We start from the raw sequence: 15,507 nt of genomic DNA, 5'->3' as shown, positions 1-15,507 counted from the left end.
GCATTGTCCTATTAACAAGCAGTTTTACGCCGGTAATGAGGGTGTTGGTTGCAGAATCCTTCAATTGTGCTGTATTGGACAGTGGCTGCACATCTACTGGGTGTGGAATTGATTGGTTAAAATGTTACCTGGACTCCTTGAATGCTGAAAATCGTAACAAGGTTAAGGAATTTGAAAGTTCCACAAGTTTCAGGTTTGGGGATGATAATACTCTGAAGTCGCTGAAAAGAGTGCAATATTGCCGAAGTGAATCATTTCATTAGCACGGATATTATTACAAGTGAGATACCTTTGCTTCTGAGCAGACCGTCGATGAAGAAAGCACACATGAAACTGGATATGGAACAGGATAAGGCAACAGTTTTTGGAAAGACGGTGGACTTACAATTTACACAGTCGGGACACTATTGTATTCCATTACTGACAATATTTCAAGTACAGTTAGAACATAGAATTTACAGTGCAGAAGGAGGACATTCGGCCCATCGAGTCTGCACCGGCTCTTGGAAAGAGCACCTGACCCAAGGTCCACACCTCCACCCTATCCCCATAACCCAGTAATCCCACCCAACACGAAGGGCAATTTTGGACACTAAGGGCAATTTAGCATGACCAATCCACCTAACCTGCACATCTTTGGACTGTGGGAGGAAACCGGAGCACCCGGAGGAAACCCACGCACACACGGGGAGAATGTGCAGACTCCGCACAGACAGAGACCCAAGCCGGGAATCGAACCTGGGACCTTGGAGCTGTGAAGCAATTATGCTATCCACAATGCTACCGTGCTGCCCACTACCCAGTTGTTAAGGATGTGTTAATGGCAGTGAAAAATGGGACTTTAGCTGATAAAAAGATTGTTGTATTAAAACTGCATCGGCAATTTGCGCATCCGTCTCCTCGGAGGCTGAAAATTTTATTAAAGGACATAGGTAGGAAAAGGGGTGTGGAGGTAATAAACAAGTTTAGGGAGTTAGGCTGGAAGTTAAAAGCCAGGACAGACAGAGTTGTCATCTCTGGTTTGTTGCCGGTGCCACGTGATAGCGAGGCTAGGAATAGGGAGAGAGTACAGTTGAACACGTGGCTGCAGGAATGGTGTAGGAGGGAGAGCTTCAGGTATTTGGATAATTGGAGCGCATTCTGGGGAAGGTGGGACCTGTACAAGCAGGACGGGTTGCATCTGAACCAGAGGGGCACCAATATCCTGGGAGGGAGGTTTTCTAGTACTCTTCGGGAGGGTTTAAACTAATTTGGCAGGGGAATGGGAACCGGATTTGTAGTCCAGCAACTAAGGTAGCCGATATTCAGGACGCCAAAGCGTGTAATGAGGCAGTGGGGAAGGGAACACTGACAAAGGAGAGTACTTGCAGGCACGGAGATGGGTTGAAGTGTGTATACTTCAACGCAAGAAGCATCAGGAATAAGGTGGGTGAACTTAAGGCATGGATCGGTACTTGGGACTACGATGTGGTGGCCATCACGGAAACCTGGATAGAAGAGGGGCAGAAGTGGTTGTTGGAGGTCCCTGGTTATAGATGTTTCAATAAGATTAGGGAGGGTGGTAAAAGAGGTGGGGGGGTGGCATTGTTAATTAGAGATAGCATAACAGCTGCAGAAAGGCAGTTCGAGGAGTATCACCCTAATGAGGTAGTATGGGTTGAAGTCAGAAATAGGAAAGGAGCAGTCACCTTGTTAGGAGTTTTCTATAGGCCCCCCAATAGTAGCAGAGATGTGGAGGAACAGATTGGGAAACAGATTTTGGAAAGATGCAGAAGTCACAGGGTAGTAGTCATGGGTGACTTTAACTTCCCACATATTGAGTGGAAACTCTTTAGATCAAATAGTTTGGATGGGGTGGTGTTTGTGCAGTGTGTCCAGGAAGCTTTTCTAACACAGTATGTAGATTGTCCGACCAGAGGAGGGGCAATATTGGATTTAGTACTTGGTAATGAACCAGGGCAAGTGATACGATTTGTTAGTGGGGGAGCATTTTGGAGATAATCACCACAATTCTGTGACTTTCACTTTAGTAATGGAGAGGGATAGGTGCGTGCAACAGGGCAAGGTTTACAATTGGGGGAAGGGTAAATACGATGTTGTCAGACAAGAATTGAAGTGCATAAGTTGGGAACATAGGCTGTCAGGGAAGGACACAAGTGAAATGTGGAACTTGTTCAAGGAACAGGTACTACGTGTCCTTGATATGTATGTCCCTGTCAGGCAGGGAAGAGATGGTCGAGTGAGGGAACCATGGTTGACAAGAGAGGTTGAATGTCTTGTTAAGAGGAAAAAGGAGACTTATGTAAGGCTGAGGAAACAAGGTTCAGACAGGGCATTGGAGGGATACAAGATAGCCAGGAGGGAACTGAAGAAAGGGATTAGGAGAGCTAAGAGAGGGCATGAACAATCTTTGGCGGGTAGGATCAAGGAAAACCCCAAGGCCTTTTACACATATGTGAGAAATATGAGAATGACTAGAGCGAGGGTAGGTCCAATCAAGGACAGTAGCGGGAGATTGTGTATTGAGTCTGAAGAGATAGGAGAGGTCTTGAACGAGTACTTTTCTTCTGCATTTACAAACGAGAGGGGCGATATTGTTGGAGAGGACAGTGTGAAACAGACTGGTAAGCGCGAGGAAATACCTGTTAGGAAGGAAGATGTGTTGGGCATTTTGAAAAACTTGAGGATAGACAAGTCCCCCGGGCCTGACGGGATATATCCAAGGATTCTATGGGAAGCAAGACATGAAATTGCAGAGCCGTTGGCAATGATCTTATCGTCCTCACTGTCAACAGGGGTGGTACCAGGGGATTGGAGAGTGGCGAATGTCGATCCCCTGTTCAAAAAAGGGACTAGGGATAACCCTGGGAATTACAGGCCAGTTAGTCTTACTTCGGTGGTAGGCAAAGTAATGGAAAGGGTACTGAAGGATAGGATTTCTGAGTATCTGGAAAGACACTGCTTGATTAGGGATAGTCAACACGGATTTGTGAGGGGTAGGTCTTGCCTTACAAATCTTATTGAATTCTTTGAGGAGGTGACCAAGCATGTGGATGAAGGTAAAGCAGTGGATGTAGTGTACATGGATTTTAGTAAGGCATTTGATAAGGTTCCCCATGGTAGGCTTCTGCAGAAAGTAAGGAGGCATGGGATAGTGGGAAATTTGGCCAGTTGGATAACGAACTGGCTAACCGATAGAAGTCAGAGAGTGGTGATAGATGGCAAATATTCAGCCTGGATCCTAGTTACCAGTGGCGTACCGCAGGGATCAGTTCTGGGTCCTCTGCTGTTTGTGATTTTCATTAATGACTTGGATGAGGGAGTTGAAGGGTGGGTCAGTAAATTTGCAGACGATAGAGCTGTGAAGAAGGCCTATGGTGTGCTCGCGTTCATTAACAGAGGGATTGAATTTAAGAGCCGTGAGGTGATGATGCAGCTGTACAAAACTTTGGTAAGGCCACATTTGGAGTACTGTGTAAGTTCTGGTCACCTCATTTTAGGAAGGATGTGGAAGCTTTGGAAAAGGTGCAAAGAAGATTTACCAGGATGTTACCTGGAATGGAGAGTAGGTCTTACGAGGAAAGGTTGAGGGTGCTAGGCCTTTTCTCATTAGAACGGAGAAGGATGAGGGGCGACTTGATAGAGGTTTATAAGATGATCAGGGGAATAGATAGAGTAGACAGTCAGAGACTTTTTTCCCAGGTGGAACACACCATTACAAGGGGACATAAATTTAAGGTGAAAGGTGGAAGATATAGGAGGGATATCAGAGGTAGGTTCTTTACCCAGAGAGTAGTGGGGGCATGGAATGCACTGCCTGTGGAAGTAGTTGAGTCGGAAACATTAGGGACCTTCAAGCAGCTATTGGATAGGTACACGGATTACGGTAAAATGATATAGTGTAGATTTATTTGTTCTTAAGGGCAGCACGGTAGCATTGTGGATAGCACAATTGCTTCACAGCTCCAGGATCCCAGGTTCGATTCCGGCTTGGGTCACTGTCTGTGCGGAGTCTGCACGTCCTCCCAGTGTCTGCGTGGGTTTCCTGCGGGTGCTCCGGTTTCCTCCCACAGTCCAAAGGTGTGCAGGGTAGGTGGATTGGCCATGATAAATTGCCCTTAGTGTCCAAAATTGCCCTTGGTGTTGGGTGGAGGTGTTGCCCTTGGGTAGGGTGCTCTTTCCAAGAGCCGGTGCAGACTCGGGGGCCGAATGGCCTCCTTCTGCACTGTAAATTCAATGATAATCTATGATTAATCTAGGACAACGGTTCGGCACAACATCGTGGGCCGAAGGGCCTGTTCTGTGCTGTATTTTCTATGTTCTATAATGCAGGGGTAAAAAACAGGTTAGTGATCGCTGTGAAGTTTGCAGGAAGTACAGAAGGACACCAGCACGACCGATAGTAACCCTACCTTTGGCCAGGGATTTTAACGACATTGTGGACATGGACCTTCAGATCTGGGATAAAGCCAATAATAAATTTATTCAGCATTTTGTAGATTTAGTAACCAGATTTAGTCAATCAACGATTGTACGAAGTAAAGAAAAGAGAGTCATTCTGGATCAAATCGTGGAAAAATGGATAGGGACAGGAATGGGTCCACCTGCAAAATTCCTTACGGACAATGGGGGAGAATTTGCTAATGATGAGTTTCGGGATATGTGTGAAAATATGAATATCACAGTTCTGAATACGGCTGCAGAAAGCCCATTTAGTAATGGTGTGTGTGTGTGAAAGAAACCATGCGGTAATAGATGACATGCTCCGGAAAATTTTGGCAGAGACCAAACTGCAAGCTAAATTCAGCTTTAGCATGGGTGGTACATGCAAAGAATTCATTGCAGATGGTTGGGGGCTATAGTCCCTATCAATTAGTGTTTGGTAGAAATCCTAAAATTCCGTCCATTTTGGATAACCAGCCTCCAGCTTGGGAAGGGACTACAATTAGCTCTGCCTTTGCTGAGCATTTAAATGCATTACATAGCAGTAGAAAAGATTTTTTGGAAACAGAAGTCTCCGGAAGAATTCGCAGAGCTTTGAGGCATAATGTACGGCCATCAAATACTGTTTTTCAGCAAGGAGACATAGTATACTATAAGAGAGACCATTTTAATGAATGGAAAGGCCCAGGGAAGATCATAGGCATAGATGGCAAAACAATTATTTTGCAACATGGCAATCAAACAGTTAGGGTACATTCATCAAGGATAATGGGTACAGATTACACATTTTCAAGTTTAGACAGAGCAGACAGACATGACGAGGAACCAGGGTCATCTGGTATGCACGTGTTACAGAACTAGGAGGACCAGTTCACTGATATAGACAGGGCTTCTGTAGAGGAACACAACACTCCTGATGATTTAGAACAGGCCATTTTTCCTAAAGGATAACTGCCAAAAGTTGGTACAAAAGTGACATACTTGCCTGAAGGGTCTAGTCAATGGCAGGATGCAACTGTATTTAGTAGAGCGGAGAAGGCCACTGGAAAGTATAAACATTGGTTGAATGTACAGCATTCAGGGGAGGGAGTCAAGACACTGGATTGGGAACACAAAGTTCAAAAATGGAGGGCACAGAAACGCAGTGCCAGTTCAGATAGTACATCGGATAGTGAACAGATCCGCACGAAAAGGTCGAGAACTATTGAAAGGACATCCCACAGCAGAAGGGAAAGATCAAGCAGTAGCAGTACAAAATGACATACCAGGCGGGAGAGGGACGTAGTTTGTCAAGGTCTCAGAACATGATTAAGACTACAAATACTAATAGGAGTAGAAGGCCACATGCACGTAAGATTTTGGTGGCTTCCAATAAGTTAGATGAAAAAATTATCAATGATGCCAAACAGCAAGAACTGCATAGTTGGAGTGAATTTGGGGTATACACGGAAGTACCGGATAGGAGGCAAAGAGCTCTATCCCACAAATGGATTTGCACAGAAAAGGTTCTTCCGGATGGAACTTATAAGGCAAAGGCCAGGCTCGTGGCGAGGGGATTTGAAGAAAACTTAGAAGATCAGGATTTAAGGGTAGATTCACCTACGGCAGGAAAGGTTGTTTTAAAGATCTTCTAGGCTCTATTAGCCACAAAGGCATGGGAATGCAAATCTATAGATATAAAAGCTGCCTTCTTGCTCCAGAGAGACATTTTTCTCCGTCCTCCTAAAGAGGCAGCTAACACAGAAGGGGTACTCTGGAAGTTGAACAAATGTGTATATGGATTAAATGATGTGTCTAGAGTCTGGTATTGTTCGGTAAGTTCAGTTGAAAGCAGATCCGGCAATGTTTTACTGGCAGTAGAAAGGAAATCTTTCTGGCATCTTTGTGATGCATGTCGATGATTTTCTGTGGGGTGGGACTCGTGATTTCAAAGCTATTGAAATGAAAAATGAAAATTGTAATCTCTGGTTTGAGGAAAGAATTCGGGGTTGGAAGTCAGGCTTCCGGTGCATTTAAATACATTGGACTGGAAATCGTACAGACTAAGTTAGGGGCAACTTTACATCAGCAATCTTATTTGGAAAGCATCAGCCCAATAGCAATTAGCCGTGGGCGGGTTTCACAAAAAGACGCAATGGTTTCAAAGATGGAAAAAGAGCAACTGCAAAGTTTAATTGGGCAACTGAATTGGTTAGGCAGACAGACTAGAGCGGATGAGAGTTTTGATGTCTTAGAGTCGAGTACAAAAATGAATGATCCCAAAGTGGAAGACATAATGAGAGCAAATGAAGCGTTGGTCAAACTAAAAATGCAGGAGTGTGTTTTGAGGTTCCCGGTTTTAGGTGATCTTAGGCACTTGAAACTCCTAGTTTATAGTGATGCGTCCTATGCAAATGTATGTGATGGGGTTTCAAGCACAGGAGGTTTTATAATTTTCCTTTTGGGGAACAATGGTAAACGTTGCCCACTTGTGTGGGAAACAAAGAAAATGAGAGTGGTCAAAAGCACTTTGGCTGCTGAGACGATAAGCCTTGTAGAGGTGGTGGATATGATCATAGAACAGTACAGCACAGAACAGGCCCTTCGGCCCTCGATGTTGTGCCGAGATTTGTCCGAAACCAAGATCAAGCTATCCCACTCCCTGTCATTCTGGTGTGCTCCATGTGCCTATCCAATAACCGCTTGAAAGTTCCTAAAGTGTCCAACTCCATTATCACAGCAGGCAGTCCATTCCACACCCTAACCTTTTACATATCTCAAATATTGACAGAAATTTGGGGATTTGGGTAATATACCTATTGAATGTCACATTGACAATAAATTCCTGTGTGAAAATGTGCACTCTACAAAAAGTGTCAATGAAAAAAGGTTAAGGATAGACATCGCAAGTTTGAAGAAGATGTTGGACAGAGGGGAAATAGCAAAAATTAAATGGGTCGACAGTAGCTATCAATTGTCAGACTGTTTTACAAAAAGAGGGGCTAGCTCACAGAAACTTCTGGATATTGTTAAGGGCGCCTGTTTCTGTGACTGTTTTTTAAGGGGGAATTTGCGTGTGTGTTTTTGTAATTTTGTTTTCACCTAATTTTTTTTTTTATCCAAGGGGAGACTCTTAAGTAATGGGTTAAGAGACATTCCAATTAGTTGCCTCATTTATGTTAAGCATCCAATAATTGACACTGATATGTAAAGGGGCTTCAGGTGGCCTTTGTGTCAGGTGATGTGGGATGTTAAGAGTTTTGTGCAGTCTGTTGAAGTAAATTAAAGGTGTTTGTGGAAAAGGAGCAGTACCTTTGACTCTTTATACAACAGCAGCTAAACATATAAACTCCCCACCCACCCGCGTGCCCCTCATACCCCGAAGGCTCCACCATACCAACTCATTCCCTCCACCCCCATGACCCCTCATACTCCACATGTCCCCTCCATGCCATTTCATACCCAGCCCCCACCCCCTCATATTCTCTGGCCACTCGATGACAACTCATGCCCTCTCAAAGCCTTGTGAGCCCCCATGCCAATTCCATCGCCAATAACCCAACAACAACATGAGGAAATACCTTTACACAGCGGGTGGCGGAGGCAGAGACCCTAAACTAGTTTTAAAAATTACCTGGATCTGCTGTAACCGACAGGGTATGGGATGAGAAAAGGCTCTTGGGTGTCTTTGGGTCAGCATGGACAAGATGGGCCGAATGGCCCCATTTCTATGGTTCTCACAACCATGGGCAGAGCTCAGGAGCCACGTGGAAATCAAAGAAAAGTGAACAATCGAAAGCCCCGATTTATGGAACCCGTTCCAATTTTTAAGTCTGCTAAAGTGGTTCATCTTTTGATTAAAAACAGACATCTATTCATCACATCAAAGACAGATCATTCTTTTATTGTTTCTTTAAATTGCCAAAAAATGAACTCAAATGTGAGATGATTGTAGTTTTTGCAACTCAGCCAAGTAGTCATAATGATAAAATTGAGAAATGTCAACAAAGACCTTTACTGTAACTCCATGAGCTGATGGCAATATTTGTGCTAACCTGCAACAGATGGTTTGTGAATTGAAACAGACAACTGGGATATTGCTTTAAATCTCACCTACCATTTAAACCTGTTGTTCCATGTTTAAAGAGCGGGTGTTTTTTTTTAAAGAATTCAGATCATGATACTTAAATGGACTTAATCTATCGTTCAAGAGCCACAAGTTAATGATTCCGACCCTGCGGGTTGAGGGCCTCAGAACTGTTAAACTACAGCCTGTTTGAACAGCACAAGGTTCAAAAGGTCCCGCTTAAGGTCAAATTTCCCTTGTGTGATTCAGGTTTGGTTCTCCTGTCCCAGCTGGCAAATATGGGGTATGTCAGAAATGGGGGCAGGACGTCTCTGGGTTTGCATAGTCTGGGCAGCACGGTAGCACAAGTGGATAGCACTGTGGCTTCACAGCGTCAGGGTCCCAGGTTCGATTCCCCGCTGTGCCACTGTCTGTGCGGAGTCTGCACGTTCTCCCCGTGTCTGCGTGGGTTTCCTCCCACAGTCCAAACACGTGCAGGTTAGGTGGTTTGGATTATTGGGTTATGGGGATAGGGTGGAAGGGTTTACATGGGTCGGTACAGACTCGATGGGCCGAATGGCCTCCTTCTGCACTGTATGTTCTATGTTCCAGCCTCAGTGAAAATCTTGCCCCAGAAGTCTGGTTTTTGTTTTCAGTTGCTGTTTCAACTATTTCACCCAGATTTTTTCTTTTTAACTAGAGTACCCAATTATTTTTTTTTCCAATTAAGGGGCAATTTAGCGTGGCCAATCCACCTACCCTGCACGTCTTTGGGTTGTGGGAGGGGTGAGACCCACGCAGACATGGGGAGAATGTGCAAACTCCACACGGACAGTGACCCATGGCTGGGATCGAACCCGGGTCCTCAGCGCCATGAGGCAACAGTGCTAACCACTGCACCACCGACACCTATTTCACCCAGATAAACACTTGGTTAACAGCGGCTTGGTAAGAGACACAAGGAGGAATTAGTCAGGGCTAGAAAAAAAGATGGCTGTCTCAAACCAGCAAGAAGGCACAATGTGATTTTACAATTGTTGAGAAATATTTTACATCAATGTTGTTAAAAACCTCGAACAAAGCCTGGAGAATTACCGGCCAAGGACATCCTTTGGGTCATATTTGGTATAAAATTCCTGGGCTCCTTCCCAGTCCGGCATCTCTTCCTCACGAGTCATGGCTTATGGGAGTGGCTACGCTGTTGCTCAGCAGCGGTTGATATCCTTACTGGGGCATCAAAGACTATTAAAGATGAGAGAACAGGCATATTAAAGCAATGTGGGTGACAGCATTTTCTCATTATGGTGATAACTTTCAGGAGAACAGTACATAGAATTTCCTTATCAGACATGACAGTGTGTGCATGTGATTACCAGAACTGGATTGGGACCAAACTCCTCACTGAGAATATAAATAATGTAATTTGTACGTGTGTGCCCATGGTCAACCTTGTTTTCAAATCCCTCTGGCCTTGTCCCTCTCGGTCCCTCTCTGCCCAGCAGCCTCAGACCAGTCGGTGTAACCTCAGTGATGGAAAGCTTCAGGACTTGGGGGGAATGTGGCTGACAAGCAGAAGGAAATATTGTGTTTAACTAGTTTGAGTTTTCTGATGAGGTTAACAGGGAGGGTTGATGAGGGTAATGCTGTCTGCGGAGTTCCTGGGCTTCCAAAAGTCTTTTGATAGTACCACACAACAGAATTAGTCTTAATCAGTTAGTCTTATGTCGGTGGTAGGCAAATTAGTAGAATTAATCCTGAGAGATAGGATTAACTGTCACATAGAAAGGCATGGACTAGTCAGGGAGAGTCGGCATGGATTTGTTCAAGGAAGGTCTTGCCTCGCAAATTTGATTGAGTTCTTTGAGGAAGTGACAAGAAGGGTTGATGAAGGTAGTGCAGTGGATGTGGTGTATATGGATTTTATCAAGGCGTTCGACAAAGTCCCACATGGCAGATTGGTGAAGAAAATGACAGCCCATGGGGATACAGGGCAATGTGGCAAATTGGCTTCGTAACAGGAAACAAAGGGTAATGGTCGATGGCTGCTGTTGTGAATGGAAAGTTGTCTTAAGTGGTGTTCCACAGGAGGGGCCCTTACTGTTTCTGTTACAAATTAATGATTCGGACATGAACATGGGGAGCCCGATTGGGAAACTTCCAGATGACAGAAATATTGGCCATGTGGTGGACAGTGCAGAGGATAGCTATAATCTCCAGAATGATAGATAGATTGAAGGAGTGGGCGATAAAGTGGCAGGTATAATTTAACACAGAGATGTGAAAGGTCATACATTTAGGGAGGTCAAACAGTTACAGGGAGTACACAATAAATGGGAATATACTAAGAGGGGTAGATGAAGTGAGAGATCTTGGCGTACAGGTACACAGGTCCCGAAAGGCAGCAGCTCAGATAGACAAGGTTGTTAAGAAAGCAGATGGAATGCTCTCCTTCATTGGCAGAGGTACAGAATATAAAAGTACGGATATAATGTTGGAATTGTCTAAAACACTGGTGAGTCCACAACTGGAGTATTGTGTGCAGTTCTGGTCACCACATTCCAGGAAGGACGTTATTGCTCCGGAGAGAGTGCAGAGGATGTTCACAAGAATGTTGCCAGGGCTGGAAAAGTGTGTCTACGAGGAGAGATTGGATAGGTCAGGGTTATTTTCTTAGAACAAAGAAGGCTGAGGGGGTGATTTAATTGAGGTGTATAAAATTATGAGGGGACGAGATAGAGGGGCAGGATAAAATTGTTTCCCTTGGTGGAGAATTCTAGAAGCACGGGACATAGATTGAAGATAAGTGGCAGAAGGTGTAGAAGGGACATGAGGAAGAACGTTTTTACGCAGAGGGTAGTGGGAGTCTGGAATTCGCTGCCCGAGTTGGTGGTGGAGGCAGAGACCCTAAACTCTTTTAAAAGGTACCTGGTTCTGCATCTTAAGTGCTGTAAGCTACAGGGCTATGGTACGGGTGCAGGAAGGTGGGGTTAGAAAGGGCACCTGGGTATCCTCGGGCTGGCATGGATAAGATGGGCCGAATGGCCTCCTTCGGCGCTGTAACGTTTAAACGATTCTAATTGTGAGCGGATTTAGAGCTCATGGGATAAAAGGAGCAGGAGCGGCAGGGTTGCAGAGTGGGTGAGTGACAGGAAACAGGGCGATTCATTGCACAGCTCACTATTTTGCAAACTTGGATAGATTGGGGGGGGGGGGGGATTATGCGGGTCAGGGTGGGGGGCCAGAGGGGGGGGGGTCGTGGTAGGGGGGGGTCGTGGTAGGGGGAGGGGGGTCAGGGTAGGGGGGTCAGGGTAGGGGGAGGGGGTCGGGGGAGGGGGAGGGGGGTCGGGGGAGGGGGAGGGGGGTCGGGGGAGGGGGAGGGGGGTCGGGGGAGGGGGAGGGGGGTCGGGGGAGGGGGAGGGGGAGGGGGGGGTCGGGGGAGGGGGGGGTCGGGGGTAGGGGGGGTCGGGGTAGGGGGGTCGGGGTAGGGGGGGGGTCGGGGTAGGGGGGGGGTCGGGGTAGGGGGGGTCGGGGTAGGGGGGGGTCGGGGTAGGGGGGGTCGGGGTAGGGGGGGTCGGGGTAGGGGGGGTCGGGGTAGGGGGGGTCGGGGTAGGGGGGGTCGGGGTAGGGGGGGGTCGGGGTAGGGGGGGTCGGGGTAGGGGGGGTCGGGGTAGGGGGGGTCAGGGTAGGGGGGGTCAGGGTAGGGGGGGTCAGGGTAGGGGGGGTCAGGGTAGGGGGGGTCAGGGTAGGGGGGGTCAGGGTAGGGGGGGGTCAGGGTAGGGGGGGGTGTCAGGGTAGGGGGGGGGTCAGGGTAGGGGGCAGGGGGGGGGTAGGGGGGGGGTCAGGGTAGGGGGGGTCAGGGTAGGGGGGGTCAGGGTAGGGGGGGTCAGGGTAGGGGGGGTCAGGGTAGGGGGGGTCAGGTAGGGGGGGTCAGGGTAGGGGGGGTCAGGGTAGGGGGGGTCAGGGTAGGGGGGGTCAGGGTAGGGGGGGTCAGGGTAGGGGGGGTCAGGGTAGGGGGGGTCAGGGTAGGGGGGGTCAGGGTAGGGGGGGTCAGGGTAGGGGGGGTCAGGGTAGGGGGGGTCAGGGTAGGGGGGGTCAGGGTAGGGGGGGTCAGGGTAGGGGGGGTCAGGGTAGGGGGGGTCAGGGTAGGGGGGGTCAGGGTAGGGGGGGTCAGGGTAGGGGGGGTCAGGGTAGGGGGGGTCAGGGTAGGGGGGGGTCAGGGTAGGGGGGGTCAGGGTAGGGGGGGTCAGGGTAGGGGGGGTCAGGGTAGGGGGGGTCAGGGTAGGGGGGGTCAGGGTAGGGGGGGTCAGGGTAGGGGGGGTCAGGGTAGGGGGGGTCAGGGTAGGGGGGGTCAGGGTAGGGGGGGTCAGGGTAGGGGGGGTCAGGGTAGGGGGGGTCAGGGTAGGGGGGGTCAGGGTAGGGGGGGTCAGGGTAGGGGGGGTCAGGGTAGGGGGGGTCAGGGTAGGGGGGGTCAGGGTAGGGGGGTCAGGGTAGGGGGGGTCAGGGTAGGGGGGGTCAGGGTAGGGGGGGTCAGGGTAGGGGGGGTCAGGGTAGGGGGGGTCAGGGTAGGGGGGGTCAGGGTAGGGGGGGTCAGGGTAGGGGGGGTCAGGGTAGGGGGGTCAGGGTAGGGGGGTCAGGGTAGGGGGGGTCAGGGTAGGGGGGGTCAGGGTAGGGGGGGTCAGGGTAGGGGGGGTCAGGGTAGGGGGGTCAGGGTAGGGGGTCAGGGTAGGGGGGGTCAGGGTAGGGGGGGTCAGGGTAGGGGGGGTCAGGGTAGGGGGGGTCAGGGTAGGGGGGGTCAGGGTAGGGGGGGTCAGGGTAGGGGGGGTCAGGGTAGGGGGGGGTCAGGGTAGGGGGGGTCAGGGTAGGGGGGGTCAGGGTAGGGGGGGTCAGGGTAGGGGGGGTCAGGGTAGGGGGGTCAGGGTAGGGGGGGTCAGGGTAGGGGGGGTCAGGGTAGGGGGGGTCAGGGTAGGGGGGGTCAGGGTAGGGGGGGTCAGGGTAGGGGGGTCAGGGTAGGGGGGTCAGGGTAGGGGGGTCAGGGTAGGGGGGGTCAGGGTAGGGGGGGTCAGGGTAGGGGGGGTCAGGGTAGGGGGGGTCAGGGTAGGGGGGGTCAGGGTAGGGGGGGTCAGGGTAGGGGGGGTCAGGGTAGGGGGGTCAGGGTAGGGGGGTCAGGGTAGGGGGGTCAGGGTAGGGGGGTCAGGGTAGGGGGGTCAGGGTAGGGGGGGTCAGGGTAGGGGGGGTCAGGGTAGGGGGGGTCAGGGTAGGGGGGGTCAGGGTAGGGGGGGGTCAGGGTAGGGGGGGTCAGGGTAGGGGGGGTCAGGGTAGGGGGGGTCAGGGTAGGGGGGGTCAGGGTAGGGGGGGTCAGGGTAGGGGGGGTCAGGGTAGGGGGGGTCAGGGTAGGGGGGTCAGGGTAGGGGGGGTCAGGGTAGGGGGGTCAGGGTAGGGGGGTCAGGGTAGGGGGGTCAGGGTAGGGGGGTCAGGGTAGGGGGGGTCAGGGTAGGGGGGTCAGGGTAGGGGGGTCAGGGTAGGGGGGTCAGGGTAGGGGGGTCAGGGTAGGGGGGTCAGGGTAGGGGGGTCAGGGTAGGGGGGTCAGGGTGGGGGGTCAGGGTAGGGGGGTCAGGGTAGGGGGGTCAGGGTAGGGGGGTCAGGGTAGGGGTGTCAGGGTAGGGGAGGGGGTGTCAGGGTAGGGGGAGGGGGTGTCAGGGTAGGGGGAGGGGGTGTCAGGGTAGGGGGAGGGGGTGTCAGGGTAGGGGGAGGGGGTGTCAGGGTAGGGGGAGGGGGGGTCAGGGTAGGGGGAGGGGGGGTCAGGGTAGGGGGAGGGGGGGTCAGGGTAGGGGGAGGGGGGGTCAGGGTAGGGGGAGGGGGGGTCAGGGTAGGGGGAGGGGGGGTCAGGGTAGGGGGAGGGGGGGTCAGGGTAGGGGGAGGGGGGGGTCAGGGTAGGGGGAGGGGGGGGGTCAGGGTAGGGGGAGGGGGGGGGGTCAGGGTAGGGGAGGGGGGGGGGGTCAGGGTAGGGGAGGGGGGGGGTCAGGGTAGGGGAGGGGGGGTCAGGGTAGGGGAGGGGGGTCAGGGTAGGGGGAGGGGGGGTCAGGGTAGGGGGAGGGGGGGTCAGGGTAGGGGGAGGGGGGGGTCAGGGTAGGGGGAGGGGGGGGTCAGGGTAGGGGGAGGGGGGGTCAGGGTAGGGGGAGGGGGGGTCAGGGTAGGGGGAGGGGGGGTCAGGGTAGGGGGAGGGGGGGGTCAGGGTAGGGGGAGGGGGGGGGTCAGGGTAGGGGAGGGGGGGGGTCAGGGTAGGGGAGGGGGGGTCAGGGTAGGGGGAGGGGGGGGTCAGGGTAGGGGGAGGGGGGGTCAGGGTAGGGGGACGGGGGGGGTCAGGGTAGGGGGACGGGGGGGGGTCAGGGTAGGGGGAGGGGGGGTCAGGGTAGGGGACGGGGGGGGGTCAGGGTAGGGGACGGGGGGGGTCAGGGTAGGGGACGGGGGGGTCAGGGTAGGGGAGGGGGGTCAGGGTAGGGGGAGGGGGGGGTCAGGGTAGGGGGAGGGGGGGGTCAGGGTAGGGGGAGGGGGGGGTCAGGGTAGGGGGAGGGGGGGTCTGGGGAGGGGGAGGGGGGTCAGGGGAGGGGGGTCAGGGGAGGGGGATGGGGGTCAGGGGAGGGGGATGGGGGTCAGGGGGAGGGGGGTCAGGGGAGTTAGGGGAGGGGGGTCAGGGGAGGGGGAGGGGGGGTCAGGGGAGGGGGGGTCAGGGTAGGGGAGGGGGGGTCAGGGTAGGGGAGGGGGGGGTCAGGGTAGGGGAGGGGGGGTCAGGGTAGGGGAGGGGGGGGTCAGGGTAGGGGAGGGGGGGGTCAGGGTAGGGGAGGGGGGGGTCAGGGTAGGGGAGGGGGGGGGTCAGGGTAGGGGAGGGGGGGGTCAGGGTAGGGGGAGGGGGGGTCAGGGTAGGGGGAGGGGGGGGTCAGGGTAGGGGGAGGGGGAGTCAGGGTAGGGGGAGGGGGAGTCAGGGTAGGGGGAGGGGGAGTCAAGGTAGGGGGAGGGGGAGT

At 52.2% G+C, this 15,507-nt stretch overlaps 1 protein-coding gene across 2 annotated transcripts in view; it reads right to left on the bottom strand.

The window, feature by feature from the left end:
* LOC140402461 (phosphorylase b kinase gamma catalytic chain, skeletal muscle/heart isoform-like) overlaps positions 1 to 15,507 on the bottom strand; it is a 144,485-nt gene that overhangs the window by 122,628 nt on the left and 6,350 nt on the right. For both annotated transcript variants that reach the window (XM_072490269.1, XM_072490270.1), the window contains exon 2: positions 9,584 to 9,730. In XM_072490269.1, coding sequence (XP_072346370.1) covers positions 9,584 to 9,666 — 83 coding nt within the window. In that variant the 5' untranslated portion in view covers positions 9,667 to 9,730. The remainder of the gene's footprint in view (positions 1 to 9,583; positions 9,731 to 15,507) is intronic.

This window comes from Scyliorhinus torazame, chromosome 25 (assembly GCF_047496885.1).
Source record: "Scyliorhinus torazame isolate Kashiwa2021f chromosome 25, sScyTor2.1, whole genome shotgun sequence".
Taxonomy (NCBI): domain Eukaryota; kingdom Metazoa; phylum Chordata; class Chondrichthyes; order Carcharhiniformes; family Scyliorhinidae; genus Scyliorhinus; species Scyliorhinus torazame.
Note: the sequence above shows the minus strand (reverse complement) of the source record. Positions and strands in the feature narration are given on the sequence as shown.